This window comes from Numenius arquata, chromosome 4 (assembly GCF_964106895.1).
Source record: "Numenius arquata chromosome 4, bNumArq3.hap1.1, whole genome shotgun sequence".
Classification (NCBI taxonomy): Eukaryota; Metazoa; Chordata; class Aves; order Charadriiformes; family Scolopacidae; genus Numenius; species Numenius arquata.
Genome location: NC_133579.1, coordinates 34,241,815 through 34,265,003, shown reverse-complemented (window position 1 = coordinate 34,265,003; position 23,189 = coordinate 34,241,815). Strand labels below are relative to the sequence as shown.

Genomic DNA, 23,189 nt, shown 5'->3' with positions numbered 1-23,189 from the left:
GGTAAAGAATCTTTTAATGACAAAGCCACTACTTATATTATAGTCTAAAAGTACTCACGTGTTTTGAAATTTTTGGCCACTTAAATTAGTTTAATTTTCTAGGCCTCTTTCTGCCGACATACAAGAGTATAATTTCTTTGGATTTTAAGTGGTTTTGGCGTAAAACAAGCTATAATTAAACTGCCATACTATATTAATATTTTAAGCACAATCCACAGAAGAAACAGAAGCTACACATTTTTCTGCAGTAATTAGAACAACGGAATTGTAGGCAATAATGGGAAGTGTTGTATAAATAAATGTCATGTCTCTTACCATGAAGAATAAATAAAGAGAAGAAATACAGAATAGACAGAGTACTAAGCAGTTGCTTCCATCATATTAATGGAACCTTATTCTGTTCTCCTTAAATCTTCCCAACGTTTTTCATGTAACCAAGCACTGCTGAATCTGGAAAGGTGGAAAAGGAAGTTGACCATGAGAGGATCTCCAGATTAGAGTTTCTCTCTAATTCACGTTTACTTTGTAAATATGTCATGAGCTTCATTTTTGCTGTATTTTACGGATTTCAATATTAGATATAACCAATATTAGCTATAACTGTCACAAACCTACTGCAAACCTACTTCAGCATTCAATTGAGCTTTTTTCATTATCATTTAATTTGACAACCCCAATGGGCTAAGTACTATACAGACATCAAATAGAAAGATGACCCCTTAATTTTATGAATTTATAAACAGGAGACAACAAATGGACACATCCAGATGGCAGAGCATGGAAAAACAAGATAGTATTTTTCAGTATCATAGACTGTGGTCTCAATAAACCAGCAGCTTTACTTTTGTCATGTTTTTGGAAAGCAGCATTGGAGAATTCTGAATAGGACACTAGAGAAAAATAATCTTCTGGGGAATTCTTCCAGAGTGTTAAAGATAACATGAGAGAAACAACACCAGTGATGTTCTTCATAACTTAGGCAGCAAAGGCTGCCAATGCAGATTGACCAGCGGTAGGTATCAATGTCTGACTGCAATCTGAGCAACAGCACACAGCTTACAGATTACAGCACTCTATCATGAAAGGAAAGACAAATAGTTTGTGTTGGATGTGATTAAAAAAAATGGAGAGGCAACAGTAACACAGAATTGTTGTACTTTTGCACTGCTATCGCTACAAGACAACATTCTTGTGAACTTAGAAACACTATTATGTAAGGCAAGACATAAGATGGCAGAAATTTTAACTGTATGGGTATGTACGTTAGAAATATCATGCAGAAAGAATGTAAAAACCTATAAAGTTAGCCTGGATGTGAAGACCGAGAGAGGAATGAGAATCAAAGGTGATGCTTGGGCAATAGATCTGGAACTGGGTAATATGGTAAAAGTAGTTAAGAAAGGAGGGAAATACTGTGAGCTCTGCTAGCAGCAGATATCTATCAAGACAAGTAAGAAAAACACTTCAGTTTGGAGAGAAGATCTTACTAAAGGATTAAACTCAGAGACACTACCACCACCAACAAAAGGTATTTATACTCAAGAACAGATTCAATCAACAGATTGATTACCTAGTAACAATGTTTCTGTATCAACAACTTTTACAGCATATACTGTAAGCTATACTACTTTTTTATTTAAACTTGTTATTATCTTACTCCCATCAATAAGCACAAATAGGTATAACTATTTGGAATGAAAAAGCCTAGATGGAATCAAGAATACACTCTTCACTGTCAGAGTAAAAAATAAAAAGAAAAAAAGAACCAAAAAACCTGGATGTGATCCTGATTCTGCATTCTCTAAAGAGAATCTTTGAGAACATCTTCAGTAAGGAGACAGGTATTTCTGAGGTATCCCAAGCAACAATTAAGTGTGCTGAAGCTCTTTTTCCACTTTCCTGGCAGTGCCTAACATCTGCCTTCTGATGGCAAGGAGTGAATAACTTCCCTTTTTGCACGCAGCTTTTGCTTTCCATACTAAACTCCTCTCATTATCTTCATCCAGGAGTCTTGCCTTCCTTTTATTTCCTCCTAGTCTCGCAAGAAGAGAGTGAGCAAGTAGCTGTGCAAGTGTTAGGCTGTTGGTTGGAGCCAACCCACCACAACTTTCAGAAACATTTACCCTGACTATCTAATATTTGAAAGAGTCTGTATTTGAATGAAGCAATCCTTACCTATTTTGCAGCCAATTTATTTCTCTAGTGTGGCAGAAAAGTAGATGGTATATACAAACTAAAACTTTATGACAAAATTTTGTTTGTGACAAATTATTTCACAACTGAGTTCAAATTACAAATATCTTGAATAATTAGAAGTAATACAGAAATAAAATTGCATTAATTTAACACTGGCAACATCTCAAAAACTATTCTTATAGTAAAAAAAAAAAGTATCAGTAACTGTAAGATTATCAATGTGATGTGGAGAAAAGCAAAGCAAATTTTCATAAGCCACACATAAGTTCTCAACTTGCAAGATAATCAGGCAAACAGACATATAAGTCATTGTAGTTAGCTTACAATCAGTATGTGTCTAGTTCTGAAAGACCTTTGAAAGACAAAGATATAGAGAAATTGTTGTACTAGGAGAAAAAAAAAATAAATTCAGACTTCTGGATCTTTCCATGTTAGTAAATGATTCACAGATTTCCACAGAATAAAAATCAAGGTAAAAACCAACACATGATTGCAAATCATGAGCACATGATTTCATTGTACTCATTATAAGTGTCAACGTAGAAAATGAAACCGAAATACTGCAGAAAGTGAAAGTATGCCCTCATGGAAAAAATATTAAATCCATACACAAAAAAAATTGGAAAGACTCTCAATAAACTGATCAAGGGCTGATTGATAATTGATCAAATATTTCCCAGAATTCTGACTCAAAAGAACAAATTAAAATAGACTTCTCAATACAGATAATTAGAAATAAAATTTCAAATAATGAAGAAAAGACAGACAACAAAGAAATCCGTGTGCAAGATGCAACTGAGATGTGTAATATACCTTGCCATTTTAACTAGGAGAACTTGCAACCCCTTCCTCCTTCTCTTACCCTTCAAATGAACAGTTACGTACATCAAACTAATTAAGAGAATATATATAGTCCATGAGTTAGAGCAAAGATATTCACCCATTGAACTCACAAGAAACCCCTTTCAAAAGAGCAAAAATTTAAGATTATTTCTTACAAAATCCTGGATATTAGGAAAAGCAAATTATTTCATTCTCAAAGAGTCAGTGGATTAAAATGAAAAATTTCAAGTGAATAAAAAATATTTCTATCGGAGTAAAGAAATAAATACAGAAATGGTTATATAAATAATAGACTTTCTTACCAGAATACATTTCACTGTGTGAATTGCACTAGGGTCCTTGTTGTTGGCTGCCCAGTGAAGTGGAATTTTTCCTTCAATATCAGGGATTCCAATATTTGAATCATGTTTTATGAGAAGTTTCACATGCTCCGGGTTATTGTAGTAGGCACTCCAATGCAATGCAGTTTGCTGGAACACAATATTCAAAAGTTTTACAAACATGTTGAAAAATTAATATAAGATGAAAATTAAAGTTGGTTAGAACCTGAAATACGATTTAAGTATATTTTCACAGAATAAAAGAGATCCCATAGTCCAACTCTGCTGGTCAAAGCAGGGTCAACTAGAAGAGGTTGATCAGAACACTGTTCAGTCAGATTTTTAGCTATCTCCATAGACAGAGACTCCACAACCTCTCTGGGCAACTTGCTCCAGTGTTTGACCTCCCTCACAGTTTAAACCTCACAGAAGGTTTAAACCTTCTCAGGTTTAAACAGAATTTATTATATTTCAATTTGTGCCCATTGCCTCTTGTCTGTTCACTGGAGACCATTCAGAAGAGTCTGGCTCCATCTGCTTTACTGCCTCTCCTCAGGCACTACACATAAATCACATAAATCACCCCTAAACAATCTCTTCTTTAGGCTAAACATTCGCAGGTTTCTCAGACTCATCTTGGTGTCAGATGCTCCAATCTGTTAACCATCCTTGTGGGTCTCACTCCAGTATGCCTATGCCCTTACTGTACTGGAGAACCCAGAAGTAAAGAGTATTCTGTTTGTGGTGCCACCAGTGCTGAGAAGACAGGAGGGACCACAGGTAAAACCAACTTTAAGCAATGGGTAAATGAGCAATCTTTTGTTACATTTCAATAAAGAGGACTGACAGAAAATGGAGCACATGTACCTAGGGTGGGTGACAACTGCAAATAATCAGAAAACAGGTTTTAAACAAAACTGAACAAGAGGCCCATCTACCTAAGTAGGAATAGATACTCACTTTGCTACTGAGGTCTGAATCAGGTCTAAGCTACATCATCTTACATGAGACCCACACTAAGTAACCCTTATGCTTGGAATATAAGTATTTCTGGTAGAAGATTAACTGCTTTGTATGAGGATTTCTTGAACTATGGCAGGAGAATATTGTCCATGCTACTTAGCCAGCCAAAAGAGCAATGCCATCAGGCGCAGTATTTTCAGACCTGGAGAAAATATATGAGCTTGGTATTAAGCAATCATGTCCAAGTTAGAATGCTCATCTGAAGCAGGACTCGGCACAAGAGCTGCACTACACAACAACGGCAGCGATTAGTTCAGTCCCTCTTAAATTTTGAAATCTCTTTGAATAAGCCAAATTGATGGAGAAGCATATAAAAAGATTACTCTCCACTAGAGGAAGATGGCACTGAATACTGACACTGGACTTGGACCCATCTCGAGCAAAGGTTTCAACTTTCTGCACTGTCCTTGATTACTCAGAATTCTGAGGCTGAATATTATTGAATCTAATGCTCACCAACACATGGCAGTCCAATAAAACATCAAAAGGCAATCCATGCTCCTACTGCCAATTCCTGACTGTCAGTGGCTTTTTACGGGCACTACTGATGTTCATAATCACATAAGCAAACCAATGTGTGGGGTTTTTTTTTAAACAGTAAAACATTGGTATATTAACAAGTATTTTATTTATCAGACATATCAATCTCAACTGCCAAGTAGCAGAGGGTTATAAGATACAAAATGTATTTTATTTCCGACCTCACTTCCCCCGTCACCCATGCAAAATATTACATGGCACTTTGATTTGAAAATGGAGAGAAATAACTGCTGCCGGACACCTGTGTATAAACCTATGATACTCTGAATTAGCATCCAGGAACAGTGAGACAGAATGTATGAGATCACTATCATATCTTTAACGTCTCTGTAAAGGAGGAAGGCAAAAAGGAGCCTATTTTTGTGGGTTTTGCTTTAAGCTGTTAATTTAGTACCATAGTAACACAATATGACAGCATAACCTTTTTGTCTACTTAGTAGTTCACTGAAAAAGAGCTCATTCTAAGACATTAACTGGAGGTGCTGCAAGGAAAGGTCTGATAACTCACACCCCATACAACGACATACAGCCTAGCACCATAAAGCATGTTCAAACCATCACAGCCTGTCAGGATTTGAACTGAAAAAATTTCCAGCAGTAGAAATTTGTAGTAAGTTAACATGTTATTTCTTAAGTGGAGCTGACCAGTATCCCTAGAAACTGACAGTTGCAAAGAAAGCAAAACCTTTTGACTAGCAGGAGGCCAATGTAGCCTTGGTTTACTGCCTTCTGTCACCTACAACTTGCTTTTCAGTCAGTTGCCTGCATGGAAGTAGATGTAAAAAAATAGTTGTTCTCCCTCATGGTCAGGAATTATATTTGACAATCTTGATGCGCATAGTTCAAATCCCTGCGGTAAGTGAAACGAGTAAGCCATGTGCCCATCAGGGTCAAACTTGTTGGACTCTGTCCCTGAGACAGCCTTTCATCGACCTGAATTCCATCTTTGCTACTGTGACTACTCATGACACAAACTGGAATAAAAGTGCTCTACATTTTGTGGGAAATCTGGCAATGCTTTAATACTGCCTTGGAAATCTGCTGAACAACAGGCAACGTTCCTAAAACATTTTGGACGGTTTCCATATACCTTTGTTAATTAATTAACATGGTCAGGAAGTCAGCATGACCTCTCCAGAATGACTGCTGTAATTATAGCCTGGGTTTCCATGATACATGTTAGAATATCCTGGAAGGCAAATAGTTGATTGCTAGGGTGGTTCAAATCCATTGTCCGGAGGGGAGAGAAGATGAATTTGTTGAAAACCAGGCTTGCAGCTGTCTTATCCTGCTTCCTGGATGATAAAATCAGATAAGGATTTCAGAGTTTAAGCAGTTCCATCACTAGAAAGTCCAGTCCCTTTCTGTTACTACGTCCTCTTGTGGTAGAATGAAAACCTACTACATGAGGTATGGAATGATGATTTCCACTAAGACCAGCTTTGCCAAGCTGGTATGTTGGTTATCAACTGATCCAAATACACTTGATCAGGGTACTTACATTTGAATCAGTGGTAGATTAGTGCCAGGTGGGGAGAGTTGTTGCACCAGTTCCAAGATCCCTTACAAATTGTAGGAAAGAGACTTTCCCTGCTCAATGCTTAAAAAGCCTCCATTATCAGTAACAGTTCCAGTTGTATTCAATACCATGCCTGCCTTACCAATGGTAGTTACATAATTGTTTTTTGGTCTTCCTTTTGCTATCTACATTCACAGTGTCTCACTTGCTGTTACTATATTCTTGGAGAAAAAAAATGGCTTAGGGAACATTCATATCTCTGGGTTCTTCGAAAGAAGTGTCTTTCAGATTTCAGGATACGCAAACTGCTTGAGCACATGAAATTTGCTCCCAGATTAGCAGGTCTGCACTAATTACTAACAATCTGTCTACTAATGGCAATGTGGTCATCTTCCAAACAGAACACACATCAAGCATGCCAATAAGAGGGATGAATCTGTTTTGTTCAAAACATATACAGAAACACAAGAAATCCTTTACGTAGGATGTCTGTCAGGACTGTGTGAAAGTCCTATGCCCCTTCATTAAAAAATTCTCCAATTTTACTTACAGAGATGCAGAAAAAAGGACAGTCGACCAGACAGATACAGTCTATGGATATTTTTAGCCTTGAACCATCTTTGTGGATGGAATTGAAGGAATGGAAGTGAAGGAGTAAAGTTGAGCCAGGTAAAAAAGGGGTGCGGTATGGTTTGAAGGGTTTATTCAAATTTTTGTCTCTGTTTCTCACTGTCCAGATTTATTTAAATTGGCAACAAATGAAATTCATTTCCTTTAGGTCTAGTCTGTTTTGCCCATGACAGTAACTGGTGAGCAATCTTCCTGTCTTTATTTCAACCCGTGAGCTTTTTTCAGCCTATTTTCTCCATCTGTCCCTTTGAGGAAGGGGAGTGAGAGAGTGGCTGGGTGGGCATTTGGCTGCTTGCCAAAGCCAACGCACCACACATGTATAAAAGGTAGCAGCTATGGGCAGCCGTGTCATTTTAGTGGCTCCAGTGCAGGGCCAAACCAATTACCTGATATTCGGAAGGATGTCTGCCAACAGCAGAAGGGTTTTTGCACAGTTTGCTAGTGACTTTCATTAAATGATTCTAAATGCAGGGTTTTTTCCAAGGAAGAAAAACAAGACAAGCACATACTATCCAGATTCTAAGAAGGATCACAATGTTAAAGACAGACTTTGAGCTTAAAACCAGTGGTTTATGAATCCTCTATTATTCTATGTACCCTCAATAAGAATGCCAATGAACTCAGTGCAATGAACTTTGACGTTATTATCATCAGGAAAATATCAATATTTCTAAAGGTGATCATTATAACACCATGTTGTGGTTTGGGCCAGACTGGCCACTGAAACGAATGACAGATGCTCTCCCCCACTTCTCCCACTGCTCTGTCAGCCACCATTTTGAAGACTCAGAAAGAATTATTTATGAATGAAATATTTTTTCACACACAACTGTTTGATGTAACACCAATTTCTAAAGCTGCTACAAGTGTTGCTTTAAATAAGCAGTAATTTTACCTTGTTCCTATCTTGGGTATCCACTTCTCCAGGTGCCATATGCTTTAGCAACAAAGCTAAACATTTTGGGCTTTTGTGACGCGTAGTTAAATGTAATGGTGTCATATCTTCTAAGTCCTTCTGCATCCAGTTCCCTCTACGAGCCAGTAAAAGTTTCATGAAGCGGTAATTTCCCTGGGTAAGGAAAAATAGCAGAAATTTATTCCAGTTCATCAAACCAAATGATGATACTGTTTAGATATATCTACTGTTGTATTACAGTGCCTAAAAACCTGCACAAAACCAGCACTAAGCTTTGGAAACATCTAATGAAGGTTTTTTCTTAAAAAATATTAACTCTTGATTTTTAAGGCTGTTTCACAACTTGGTATTAGATACATATCTTCCATTAGCGGAGTGTGCAAGACAGGGTTCAGTAATACCAAAAATTCTGCAATATTGTCAGAGTTTCTTGATAGTTTAACCTCAATAAACATCATGTAAAAACTGATATAAGACCACTACGTGATGGTTTCAGCAAGGCAGACAGTTACAAGATGAGGAATAAAACTAAACATGAAGAAAGGTTACAACTTCCAAAGTGAAAGTAAGAAAAATAATGGAATGATTCAGAAAGATAAAATATACTCGTATGAATGAGTAACAAATACACGGAAAAGCGATTGTTTCTTACACTTTTAAATTGGGAACTGTATATGAGTTTTGATCTATGGTATTCATGATAAATGGATGGGACAGCTAGCTTTGTAACAAATTTAAAATACTTAACGCTTTGGACTTACTAGGTTTTCAAAGGAAATAATGTAGAAATAATGCTCCTGTGACTAATAACTGAGAGTTGATCCCAAAGAAAACAATCTGGTTTTATTTCACAAATCACTGAAGAAACCAGTCAAAAATTAGTCATGGAATCATGAAGAAGCTGTAGTGATTTAAGGTATAGCCAGCCTTGACTTGCTACTACCCCTTGCTTGGAGGTTATTTTCCATATAACAGAGCTGCTACATACAACATTTTGATGTTTCCCCTTCACTTCAATACAAAGTCTATTGGGTTTTTCAAACCACCTTCAGCAGTTAAGTTTCAGTCAAGGACCAGTAAGAGCTGGAGCAATAACTCATTAAGGCGAAACATCTGGATCTAACTTGTGTGATCACATTTTAAACACCCCTATTCTTTCCCCACTCTTTTAACCTCTCCTACAGTGAAAAGAGCGTGCTGTCTCCCAATTTTGCTCACTGCCTCCCAATGTTTCCCAAAATATCAGTTTTTGCCAATTTCACATATTGACAGTTGAAGTAAAAGTATCAATTACCCATAAATATAATGAAATAGAAAGTTCAGAAGAGAAGAGATTTGTACTAATTTCCCCCACTCAAGAAAAAGCTTCAGCATTTGATGAAGCTTTGTTAGACAATATGCACAGGAAAGGTGACACTCACATCAACAGAAGTCATGTCTTTGGATTCTTCTGCCTATGGAACTACCTGCAAATTAACATATATCAGTCTGCTACAACTCTGTTATAAATCCTGTATGTTAACTTAGTCCCTTTAGGCTGTCTTTGGAAAAACAATTTAAAAAACGGTAGTCATGTAGAGAAATGCAAGCAGCGCTAATGAACAGAGACACTTCTGTATATCATAAGACTCAGAATTGTGAATCACTGTCAGCAGAATGGTAGGGTGGAGGTGGGCCAAAGGATTCCAGAGGCCCCCACAATATCCAGTGCCAGGGCATAAAAATATTCCAGTTTCCTGGAAGCCATAAACATTGGAAGGGCAGATTTTACATATGTTACTGTTCTGCTTTTTGTCTAATAAAAATGGAAGAGTTGAGCTTTATGTGGGCAGAATTAATTTCACCAAGTACGCCTAAAACAAATGAATGTGATTTTTTTTTTTCCTGCTATACTATTTTATTTTAAAATACAAAACAGGGAAAGCAAGTAATGAATGAGCTCAGATGAAATAACCTCTTCCTGCTTCTACAGTTCATTGTCATTGGTCCTTGCTTCATGGTCATTGGTCCTTGCTCTTTACTGAAAGTCTACAAGAAAAGTCTGCCAAAAACCTTACCACAAACCTGCCTGAAAATGCAAACTTCTCTTGCCAGAGACAACACGGCTACTGTACTCTTCAACAGCATTCACAGCAAGTAGTGACTGGCTAATTCTCTTTCTTCTGCCAGGTGTCAGGGCAAGTATAACCTTAGGATTTTGTCCCTTTAACACACAGACACGCATCAGGGCATACACTGAAGTACAGAGGCAGAATAGCATAATGTCTGCACAGCTACTAATCCATGTAGAACACACTCAAAATGAATTAATGATAAATTTGGGAATGAGTTAGGGATGAGAAAACTCCTCATTATTGCCATTATATTTTACAGGTAAATATAAGAATAATTTGCAAAATTCATTAAAAAAGAAAAAACTAGCAAAAAACCACAGTGTATCATGATGTGGTTGGGAATTAGACTGGGGGAAGACAACATTAAATAACTTGAGAGAATATTAGTCTTGGAAGAAATATAGCTGCTTTTCTCCATCACAGAGGATAATGCATTTGGTTTGTTTTCAGTATTTCCTGGCTCAATGTGCATGCATACACATGAAAGAAAAAAAAATTGATTTTCTCTTGTTGATGGATACTTATTGGGAGATTTACAAGTATATTGTGTTTTTTGAATGAATTCAGCTGAAGAGTAAAAGTTAAAATAATACATAAAACTAAGGAAACATGCATTTTTATTATTAGTGTTTACTAATTAGTGTTTCCCTATACTGTATTTTTTTTTTGCTGTTACAGTTTTCCACCAGTTACTACTATATTATTCTGTTGCATGCTTAACGACCAACAAATCCCTCTCCTTAAGATATGAATCTGTAATAAACGCCCACATTCTGAAATACAAAAGATTCTGGTTTTTCCCAATTACTTTAGAGTTTTTTAAAACACCACCACAGAAAACACCAGTACTTACATTACTACTTTGTAATGCCCATTCATGCTCTTACTTCTGACTGTTTTTCTTTTTTTTAGTAATACCAGTAATGTTGCTGCGTTCCTTTCACTTGCCAGAAAATAATACCATCCCTATTAACAGCAAAGGAAAAATTCCCCACCTTCAGTTGTTTACTGCTTAACTAATGTATCGACATGTCTTGAAGGCAGATTTAATTTAGATCTTACTAGGCAGAGGGGGAAAAGGTCTGCTTAATCTGAAGAGCAGTTACTAGCTGAATTATTTTTTATAAAATTCTTGTGTATAACAAGTCTTCAAGCTTTCTAGATTCCATTCATAGAAAATGCACTTGATTGGCCTAAAGATTCCTGCGCAGCATGAAGCACTTTGGGTCATTCCGTGGTCTCTTAACATTGATAGTGTTTCTAAAATGATTCTGTTACACTGTGAAAACATTATGAGCAGAAAGGATTAAATACTGGTATGCAAAACTCAGCTTCTGGTAGCCAAAATTTACTATTCCAATGCTGATTCTTAAAATTCTTTTATATTCTATTAAAACTATTTTTAGCCAAAAGACTCAACTCTGCGTGCAAACTACAGCATGGTTTCAGAGAACAGCTGGCAACTAGCTTCAGCATAATCAGAAGAAATACTTCTGCTATTTCAAAATTTCAGCCACTGCAATGGAGTATAACACATTTTTGGTAAACAGATAGTTTAATAAACAATCATTGCCCTGACATCAAGTAATGACTTTGAAGAAAGTTCTGGACCCCAAGCTTAACTGCTGAGCAGTCAGAAAACCTTTCTTTTCCTGAATGTTTCAATAGACAAAAGAGCGATGGGAGAAACACCTTAGTTGGAATCGGTGTATTTGTAATCAGATAATTCAGATTATCCCTGAAATTGAAAAATTATCCCCAAAATTGCAAATTCATTCAGAAAAAAAACCCAACTGTCTAGAATTTTCTATATGACTCTATTGCCAGGAACAGGTTCCAGCAGAAAATTGCCAGTAAACTCTTTTCTACCTACTTTCCCAGGCCTACAAGGCAATGTGTTTATTTCTTCATCCATCCATTCTTTATCCTTTCCCTGGATCACTGGCAGTCCTCTTCTTCCCTAGCAAACTAAAGGAGAACAGGAGTTCTAGTATGTGACTGAACCTAACATGGGCATACGGGTATAGGGAAAGAGAGGGATTCACACATCACTGCTCTAACATCTAAAGCCCTTCTGGGCCAGGTTTCAGCCTTCCCCCAGACAAACAGGCAGACCCAGGTTCCTACTGGTGCATTGTCCAAAACAGTTCAATTGTACTGCAACACTTAGAGCAATCATATTTTCATATTACTGTTGGAAAGGTTTAAATAATGTCACCCACCTCTACTAGCTGGCTCTCTGGTAACAGGTAGCACAACAGACCTACCAACCTAATATAGAAAACACTACCATAAAAACACAGCTGTGCAAATATTCCAGCACCCAAAATGAAATAGGTTTTGGCAGACATCTTTGTTCCCCACATGACATCTAGCAGTATGAGAAAGATTCAGAGTTGTTAATGGATTTTTTTTTTACTTTACCTTTTCAATACATGCAGATAATTTAGTCCATTCCAAGACACATAGTTATAGCCTGAATCTTAGACCAACACAGAGCTAACAACAAATTGCTGTAGTCAATCCTGTTTCTTGGGAAAGGTTTTATTCTCCATGTAAGCAAAATTCTTCCAGAGAATTCTTAGCACACACAAGTGTTAACCTCCTTACAGGTGACAGAATATTCTCCCCTCAACTGAGAGATATCATGCATGTTCCCTCTGAGACCCAGACAGCTTAACTTGCCAGCAGAGAGGTCACGTACAGTGCTCTGCTATGCTTGGTAGAAGCCTGGCAATGCCAGCAGTGGCAGTTGGGATCACTGCTCAGCTATCAGGAGATATAAGAACAACAACTGCAATTAATGCTTACTAGGAACATCTTACTTCCTCTCCTCTTAGCTGGCTAAAATCTGATGCTTTTCTGATTCAGAATTGACAAGAAACTGAGTACAATTCCTGTAAAACATAGAACATTTTCTTTCTGTGAACTGAAAGACAGTCTGTAACAGCAACAGGGACATTTAGAGTAACGTCATATAAAATACATAAATGTAAAAACCTGGATTACTGACTGTTGTAATGTAAAATAAAACACCATCTGAAATGGAGAAGTTATCTTAATACCAGGTGTGCATATATTGAAACTAAGTTTTATCACAGATGTCTCCTGGACAGTCATTAAGTAGATAAGGGTCTAAAGACTTTTTCAAACTACAGGTAACACCAAAAGACAGTAGACAAGTACGATTATTAGTAGAAGAGACCCAACCCTATTAATCTGTTAATATTCTTTCTCCTTATATTATTTCCATTTTATATGGCTAAAGCCTCAGTAAATCAATATCCCTCTCCTGGACCAGATGTGGTTCTACAAGAAATGGGAAGGATAAAGGGAAGGGGGAAATAGAACTATTTCATCTAAATCCTAAATGAAGGACAGCATATCGGTGTCACTGTAGACTAGATTGCCATTTATTACGCACCAACAATCAGGTAGTCTTTGCAGAACCCCAAATTAAATTATCCAATTCATAATTCTGAATGATGCTTAAGTATTTTGCATAGCACACTTTTAAGTATTTCAGAGACATACAAGCTTGCTTTAAAGAGTTCACCTGGCTTCTAGAAACATTCTGTTGATGCGCATCAGAGCTCTGTGAAAATTTATTTCCCTTCTTATCCCACTACTTCTTGATGAGCTAACTTGGTCGTTATATCACCTATGCTTCTCTGCTCTGACTAACCACTTCTCCTACCCTGTACTGTGGATATACCTCTGAGGTTGCACTTTTCATCTTTTGATTTTAAAAACATACTACATAGGTAGATAAATATAACACCATTTTATAGAGGGAGAAACTGAGCTGTACAAGATAAGGCTCAGTCAGAGGAAAATGTGCACCTCTCCAAGCATCAAAGGCACATCCATAGACAGGCTATCATCAACCTGTCATCAGTGGGTTAAGAGGGGCCAATACATACTGAAAAATTGCTTATTTCCCCATTCATTGCTGAGACCACATTTTCAAGAAGCATAGCAATTCTAATCCACGTGAAATATTTAACATGACTTGAAAGACTGATTTGTAATAATTTATAATGTAGCACACATGAGCTGAGTAGTGACTGTTACAGCACAGCCACACTTGGTTTTTGGAATACCTACAATAGGCTTGTGAAGATTTATTTGACTGTAAGGGTTGCTACAGAACTAGCAAAAAGGCAGCCCAGCATCTCTATATAACCTCCTGGTAAACACGGCAGGGGTCATTAAAAAGAATGCCAAGCTGTTAAACCGTGAAGATGCTACTTTGGCTCCAATTCAAAATTACATACCTGCTTTCCCAGTACTGGGAACAGACAGACCAAAAGAACATAAAACCATTTAAAAGTGATCCTTACAAAGGAGGTGGTTTTTAAGGGCTCTTCATTGCCAATGGTCATAGGCATTGAAGATGCAGTCAGGGCATATACTTCCAGCAGAATAGAAAGCCTTAGAAATATTTACTGATAAATCACAAATTAGAACTGAAGGTTAAAATTGACCCTCTTAGGTTACTAACCCCCTTAGGTTACTAAATCCAATCCTCCAGCACCAAAGGATATCAAATCCTTTTCAAAAAATTCCTAGAGATTTCTTTTAAGTGGAATTACGGTGTTTTGGATTCCGCCCCCCACCCCATTACTCTCAGTTTTGGGCTGGGTTTTTTAAGGTTTTGTGTGTTGTTTTTTTAAGACACCTCCACACACACTTCACTCTTTCTACCCATTAGAGTGCAGGTTTTAAAACCTAAACAAGCATAGGTCTTTTTGTCTCAATAACAAAGGAAGAACCTTACATTCACTCCAAAATACTGTCAGCTCTCTGCACTCATTCTAGCTTGAACTCATTTGTTTTAAACACAAGCAAGCAGAGATTACAGAGCATACCAGAAGAGGTCCCACTGAATACCTTACTGAATGACAATGACACTTGTCTATTGGTAGTGCAAATATCTTATCATACGCTAAAAACTGCATTTCTCTCATCAATTAAGTACATTCTCCAATCAATTAGCACATTGATGTCCTTCTCAGTCATTTTCAAATAATAAATTCATAATACATAGTATAAATTTATCTGCCCCCTCGACTTGCCTTTTGGAGTATTGTGTTTTCAAACACTTCAACAACTTTCAGTATTCTTGTACTTCTGGTATCCCAGACACTCCACTTCTGTCTTTGACTCAACAGTAACGCCTAGTCTTGTGTCACTCTGAAGCATCCTTAGCATCACAAGCAGTACTTTTTCTAAGTCTGTTAATCAAAAATATTGACTAATACTGGATTCAAGTGCAACTATTCAGGAATTCCAATACACTCCTGATCTTACAGTTAATATTTCAACTGTATATGCTTTCCGCTCATTATCAAATTCTTTACCATACCCTTACGTTTTGTGTCCTAATTTCCCATTTAAGTACTGCAATTTTCCATCTAGCACTACAGTAAATATTTTCATGCAGGCCTAAAAAGGCAATCTATTGATTTTTTTTCTAGAAAATCACCTAGCAAAATATCTAGTTAGTCTTGAAGAACCTACTGCTGACACTGTGGTGCCCATTTAACCCTATTTTCTATTTATGTTTACATATTATTCACCCAAGGGTACTCAAGGAGCTGGCGGGAGAGCTCACCAAGCCTCTCTCCATTATCTACCAACAATCCTCGTCAACAGGAGAGGTACCAGATGACTGGAGGGTGGCCAACGTGATGCCCATCTACAAGAAGGGCCGGAAGGAGGATCCAGGAAACGACAGGCCTGTCAGTCTGACCTCGGTACCAGGAAAGATCATGGAGAGGATCATCTTGAGTGAGCTCTCACGGCAAGTGCAGGGCAGCCGAGGGATCAGGGCCAGCCAGCATGGGTTTATGAAAGGGAGGTCCTGCTTAACCAACTTGATCTCTTTCTATGACCATGTGACCCGCCTTCTCGATGCGGGGAAGGCTGTAGACATTGTCTACCTGGACTTTGGTAAGGCCTTTGACACCGTCCACCACAGCGTTCTCCTGGAGAAGCTGGCGAATCATGGCATAGACAAGTGTACTCTTCACTGGGTAAAAAACTGGCTGGATGGCCGTGCCCAGAGAGTTGTAATTAATGGGGTGAAATCCAGTTGGCGGCCGGTCACCAGTGGTGTCCCTCAGGGCTCAGTTTTGGGGCCAGTCTTGTTTAATATCGTTATTGATGATCTAAATAAGGGGATTGAGTGCACCCTCAGTAAGTTTGCAGATGACACCAAACTAGGTGGGAGTGTTGATCTGCTTGAGGGTCGGCAGGCTCTACAGAGGGATCTGGACAAGCTGGATCCGTGGGTCAAGGCCAATGGGATGAGGTTTAATAAGGCCAAGTGCCGGGTCCTGCATTTTGGTCACAACAACCCCAGGCAACGCTACAGGCTTGGGGAAGAGTGGCTGGAAAGCTGCCCAGCAGAAAAGGACCTGGGGGTGTTGGTGGACAGCCAGCTTAACATGAGCCAGCAGTGTGCCCAGGTGGCCAAGAAGGCCAACGGCATCCTGGCCTGTATCAGGAATAGCGTGGCCAGCAGGAGTAGGGAAGTGATGGTGCCTCTGTACTCGGCACTGGTGAGGCCTCACCTCGAGTACTGTGTTCAGTTCTGGGCCCCTCACTACAGGAAGGACATTGAGTTGCTGCAGCGTGTCCAGAGGAGAGCCACCAAGCTGGTGAGGGGTCTAGAGAACAAGTCATATGAGGAGAGGCTGAGGGAACTGGGCATGTTTAGTTTGGAGAAGAGGAGGCTGGGGGGGACCTCACTGCCCTCTACAACTACCTGAAAGGAGGTTGTAGAGAGGTGGGTGTTGGCCTCTTCTCCCAAGGGAATAATGACAGGACCAGAGGAAATGGTCTGAAGTTGCGGCAGGGGAGGTTTAGATTAGATATTAGGAAGAATTACTTTACTGAGAGAGTGGTCAGGCACTGGAACAGCCTGCCCAGGGAGGTGGTGGAGTCGCCATCCCTGGAGGTATTTAAGAAATGTGTAGACATGGCACTTCAGGGCAGGATCTAATGCCCAAGACTGTTGGTTTGCATCTGTTTGTGGGTGGGGTGGTGTGGGGTTGTGGGTGTTTGGTTTGGTTTGGTTTTGGTGTTGTGGTTTTTTTGGTTTTGTGTTGGTTTGGGGTTTTTTTGGTTTGGTTTGGTTTTGTGTTGGTTTGGGGTTTTTTTGTTGGTTGGACTTGATGATCTCAAAGGTCCCTTCCAACCAAGAAGATTCTGTGATTCCGTGATTTATCCCTTGGAAGCTAATTTTAAATTCTTGCATGCTACTGAGGTCAAATAGGTTACTTCTTTTAGCTACTTTTCTTCCTTAAAACATTATTTACCAGCATTCAAAAATGTTATTGAATGCACCAAATTCTGCAATATTATGATTCCCAAAGAATGTTTCATTGATTAAAACTCTTCTGTGCTTTGTCCCTTGCTGTTTCTGTACTGTTAAGATAAGATTTATCAAAATCAGGCATTAACAGCATTAATCACATTAACCACAGCTCCTGACAGAGAGAATGGGCAGTAACTAAGCCTGGTCAGCCAGCGCACAGAAGGCTGCAGGCAAGTGGAAAAATAAAAATCCCCACAAAAGCAGAAGCGCGAAGGTCGACCTGTTTAAAGGGGTGCGTTTCAAAGACAACAGAGAAGGAGTGACAGTGCAGCAAGTCCACCATCCATGACAGTAGGGATTTTGGAGAGCTGATAATTATACATCCCACCATAGATTAATAATTTATTATCTTATTAAATTTTGATTTTTGAAATATATTCATTATTAATTAAGCAGCACTTACGCAAGACGTTTCAGCACAATTTTCTCAGTATACTTTTGTAAAAAGAGAGACTATTTAACAATCAGTAACTCCCCTTCAGAGGAGTAAATATATAATTCCGTTATTTTTACTCTTTCACAAGCAGAACACTACAAAATTACTATAGTTGAATTAATTGCAAAGGCAAAACAGGTCTACTTTTCTAATACTACACAATTGTAGCATCGGCAGTGATTACACTTTTTTTTTTGTCTTTAAATATTATTCATGTTTTAATTTCCCTTTTTAAATTCATAAATCATATTTAATGAAATGAAGCTGAGTATATAACCACAGCCTGAGAGCAGGAAAACAACTTGTATCATTGGTTATAACCTATATATTCACTCATGTACACTGCTCCTTTGGTTTAGACCCAGTCTGGGGGAGAAGAAGACCTGGAAAGGTGCAAGGAAATCAAGTGTCATACCAGGCCACTGATCTGCTTTTCCAAAGAAGCACATTTGGCCCCAAATATACTATTTCTTATTCTACGATAACAAAAACTTGAAATAGATTGCTGTGATTTTTTTAACAGTGAGATTAAATAATGAACTTAAACCCAGGAGTCCTTAAAAGTAATTAGGACTTACATGAAGTTTAATCATTGCTTATGTCTGAAATGCAAAATTACCTATAGTCCAGTAGTGACATAAAAGTTTCTAAAGTCAGTATAAATCTATACATTAGCAAATAACAAATTGTATTGTGCACTCAGATACTCACTGGGGTAAAATATGAACAACATGAAAGTAATTTAGATTTTACCTTAAAACTCAAGCAGAATATAGCTGCCACTTTGCACTACGTTAACACATTTTGCCAACAGGTTAGCACAGAAGTTGCTGTCACATGCTCTCAAGAAGCAGTGAAAGTCAGAAAACTTGAACTGCTTAATTGCTAGCTAAGCCTTTAAAATATAAACATATTTATGATCTTCCCCTTTTAAAGCAAAAATGGCAACTGAATTTAACCTGTTTATGGTTCACAGAGTAGAAATGGGTTTTTGACCTACTCAATGTTAGAGAAGATAATCTTGCTACAGACACAAACACACATACTCACTCTCTCTCTCTTTCCAGCAAGTGGGGGCTAAAGAGAAGATGCTTCACCCAACAGATCAACTTGGTCATAAATTTTCAAAACCTGAGAATTTTAATAACTTTGGAAAGAAAAGGGGCTGTGCACAAGCTTTCTTTAGAGATTGTTTCATCTATTAAGTATCCCTTTGAGAAGAAGCACATTCTCAGAAAATCATAAACAACTTAGCATGACAGGAAGCACATGAAGAACTTTCTGCCACCAACAGTTTTGCCAGTTTTAGTAGTGTTTCAGGGAACAAACTAAGCACTTATGAAAACAAAAGTTGTGACTATCATACTTCTAATTTCACATATATAGGAACAGAATACTGTTCTGAAAGCAAATTAAATCCATACATCAAAAGGAACATTTTGATATGCTTGTATTATCAGCTGTCAGAAATCTGACAAGAATTCTTCAGAAGAAAAGTTATTAAAATAGATCCTAGCAAGTAGATATATTAGTTAAATTGCAAGTAAGAATTATTTAGTTATAAATTAACAACACATTTTGAAAAATTATCTATACATGAAACAGTGGAACTTCCCGATTTCTAATACAATGAAACTGAATTAATATCGCCTGGTTACAACAGCTATAAGCCCTGTAAGAGCTACCCTTTAAACGTAGACGACTGCACTGTTCTTGCACTCCTTGAGTATTAATAATTTAACAGTTCCTGAAAAACATAAAAAAATCAGTATAGCTACTTAGAACCTCAATTTCTAGTTAAGAAGAGTAAACTCACCATCAAAATAGCAGGCTGCCTCTCTGGTTATCACACGCTATATTGCCATATAGGCTCAACACACAATATTCTTATTTGAGCAAAGAAGCTCATGACAAAGTTTATGTAAAATTTTGAATACGTTTAAATGTTAATACATTTTAATATATTTTAAATTTCTATTGCTATATCAAAATTACACATATTAGAATCACAAGACAAGCTCCCAATAACTTTTTTCCTCATCTTTGCCATAACAAATATGACTTTGATATGTAAACCATGAATAGGGAAGGAAACTGTATTTTCTCCACTTGGATTAACACTTGGATTAATCATTTTTCATTAAAACATAGCAGGTGTGAAAATATTGTTACTATTTAATAAAAGCACACCAAATGAGAAGGTGAATAAATCAAATTATTTCATAAATTTAAAGTTAGGTGACCTTATTGATCAATCTGATTGCAAAGTCCTACAGAACAAATACACTGAAGTGTTTCTATTAAATGTAACAGTTATAAGGACATTCTCAATCCTTTCAAATTCTCCCTTCAACCTTTTGGACATGCCCTTGGTACGCTGGGCAACAATTAAGACACTGAAGATAATAATTCTTAGCTCATTTTTTCTGCATACTGTCTACTCACCGTGGTAGTTTATACTAACTACATTATAAACAAAGTCAGCAGAGGTAGTAGAGAAACTACTCCTTCCTGTTCTCTGCACTCCCTAATCAGCTGGAGCTATGACAGTCAGAAGACTTGACTTCCAAGATGTTGCAGAGCAAATGGAAAGAACCAGTCCCTGAACAGACAGATAAAATATAATAATGTAAATTTTATTAATTATTTTTATTAATTATATAGCTCTGGAACAACTTCAGTCACAGCTGGATCAGTTTAATTAATTGAAGAAAACGTGAAATCAAGTGTTTAGGTAGTTTTAATTTGAGCAAAACTAAGCAGTTAACTCCTTGATTAAAATGTAACTGAAAAATAAAGGTAAGTAAAAGAAAATCTTTAGGATTACTGTTTTAGACATAACCCTTAACAGTCATCCACGGAATTACAGCTTTGAAAAAAAGATATCTGTAAGCTATTTAGTACCTTTGCATGAACAAGGAAGATGCCATGTCTTCTAACAAACCATTGTTGAATTTAAACATGTGATGCTTTGCTAATTCTTTCAAGTCAACCATGGCAAAAACATCACTGATTTTGACACTGGGTTTAATCTCACAAAGTACCCTTTTAGCAACTTTTGTTAGCAGCATCCTAGACTCAAAAGTAAAACACTCAACTGGAGAGAACCCCTCAGACAGCTGAATAGAAACCTTATTTACCAATTTCCAAGCTGAACATGTTCATCTGTCTGGCAAAGCATCTTAGGCAGTACATCAGCCAAGAACATTAGTGCAACTTGAGACCAGTTCTGACTATCAGACATTTTGACTGAAAGCAAGGCGGTTTCTGAACTTAGAGCACTTCTTCCTAAAGCCTCTTGCAAGATTGGCTTCAGTATCTTGGTTTCCATAGGAATAGACAGAACTATCAACTGGCACGCAGTCAAAGAATACAATAGAGAAGACAACTGACCGGTGCTGTAAAAGCCAAGGTAAAGCTGTTTCCCAGCATAAGTTGATGGAAAATAGGTGTTTGCATCTTAGAGCCTTTGACCTCATTTATCTGTGGTCTGTACGTGCTGTTCTTGTATAGTGTTCCTCTCAGCTCTTCAGCTCTAAATTTTATGGTCTACCTACAGAAATTAGTGGCTTTCATGCAAAAAACACTTCAAGGATGGAAAATGCAATTAGCATTCTCATTTCCAGTTGATCTCTCCTACTGTTACTGAACTTGTTTTCCTGTAGTGTTCTTTCAAAGTCATTCAGGCAGAAGTATCCACAACACAATCTCTGGGGATTCACGAGAAAACCCGAGACACATCAGCCACATTTACAGGATCACTGCCCACCTCTTCATAAAGAATCAAAGACTAAGTTGTCAAGAAATGTTGTATTTCAAAAAATATTGTGATTTGAAAGATTTGGTAGCAAGTACTGACTCCCTCCTCTCCAAAAATACAAGTACTAGAAAATATTTACTACATTCATTTTCTTCATCTTAATGGCTTTAAGTTGAACAGTCTTGAACTAAGAGTAGCATTAAAAAACTAAGAAAATACATCCCTGGAATATATATCTCTTTTTAAAACTGGCGTTTTCATATATTCACATTCTTTTCAAATCCTAGTAAAGTTTGGATTTATGTCCATATTTATAATGTTCTTTCCATTTTTAGTCATTATCTATATACCTCACATATCCGATATTCTGCAGATGTCCAAGGCTCTTATTGCTTAGTTATACATACAATACCTAATGCTTCCTAAACTTCCCACTTCTTTTCCAGAAACATAAGACAAATTAGGATGGTTGCTCAAAAGCATTTTAGCAAGAAAAAAAATTAAAATCCTCCATAAACTGCTTACACAAAGTATGAGCTTATACAATTTAAAAATTTCTGTAGGAGGACAAACCTACATTTAGACAGATTTCATACGATTTTCCATTATTCTAGATACGTTTCTATACTATGTCCAGATTTCTATTTAAAAATCTAATAAGTATGTTATATAGAACAGTATTACCAATGATAGAATTCTACCTAAAAAATCAAGTTCTCAGTAACAGCTACAAGTCCAGTCAAAGTTCTGACTTTTTATCCTAATTTTGTGCAGTACTGTTGCATTCTGGAAGCAAACTAATTACCATCACTACTCAGCATCGCTCTGACCAGTACTGTGTCACTACTACCTTCCATTTCTTAATTGCACCCCTCTAAGGACTTTGCATGTGATGTCCTTACAGACTCCTGGAAGGCATAATGCTTACAAATGAAAACTTTTCATATATACATATTGTTGAGCCTATGTTCCCAGAATTTTTTGTTATGACGAGCTGTTGTTTTATTTGAAAAAAACTAATGTCTTTTAATTGACTTAAGGATATTTCAAACATCTTAAGTCCCATAACAAGCCACTGTGTGAAATAATTACAAAACTACCTACCAAATTCTATTTTACGATAAAAGTTCACCAGCCACAGTGAAATCCCCAGAACTATTACAGAATTAGACAGACAACCCATAATGAAAATAACCTGTGATAAAGGTAGGTCTACCCTTACTTTAAATAATTATTGAGATACTTGAGGCTACTTTTATATGGTGAAATATTTTATAGCTTCTATAGACACTACAGTAATTTTTGAGATCTAAAATGAAGTCAGAATCTACTTACAGTACTGATAAATAAATCAAAGCCTTAGTAAGCCACTCAAACGACATCCTAGCAGCAGTAAAAGTACTAGATTTATTTCTCTTTGTTCAGACTATAGGCAGCTAAAATAACAATTCAAGCTTGATGTTTCTTAAAGTCTTCCCAAATCTATACCATACTAACAGAACATTGAC

General features: G+C 37.3%; 1 protein-coding gene across 1 annotated transcript in view; it reads right to left on the bottom strand.

Moving 5' to 3' along the window:
* The window catches only part of INVS (inversin), a 92,044-nt gene that overhangs the window by 47,583 nt on the left and 21,272 nt on the right, over positions 1-23,189 (bottom strand). Inside the window, exons 3-4 of the mRNA XM_074146383.1 lie at positions 7,967-8,140; positions 3,342-3,509 (exon numbers count right to left, since the gene is read on the bottom strand). Coding sequence (XP_074002484.1) covers positions 3,342-3,509; positions 7,967-8,140 — 342 coding nt within the window. The remainder of the gene's footprint in view (positions 1-3,341; positions 3,510-7,966; positions 8,141-23,189) is intronic.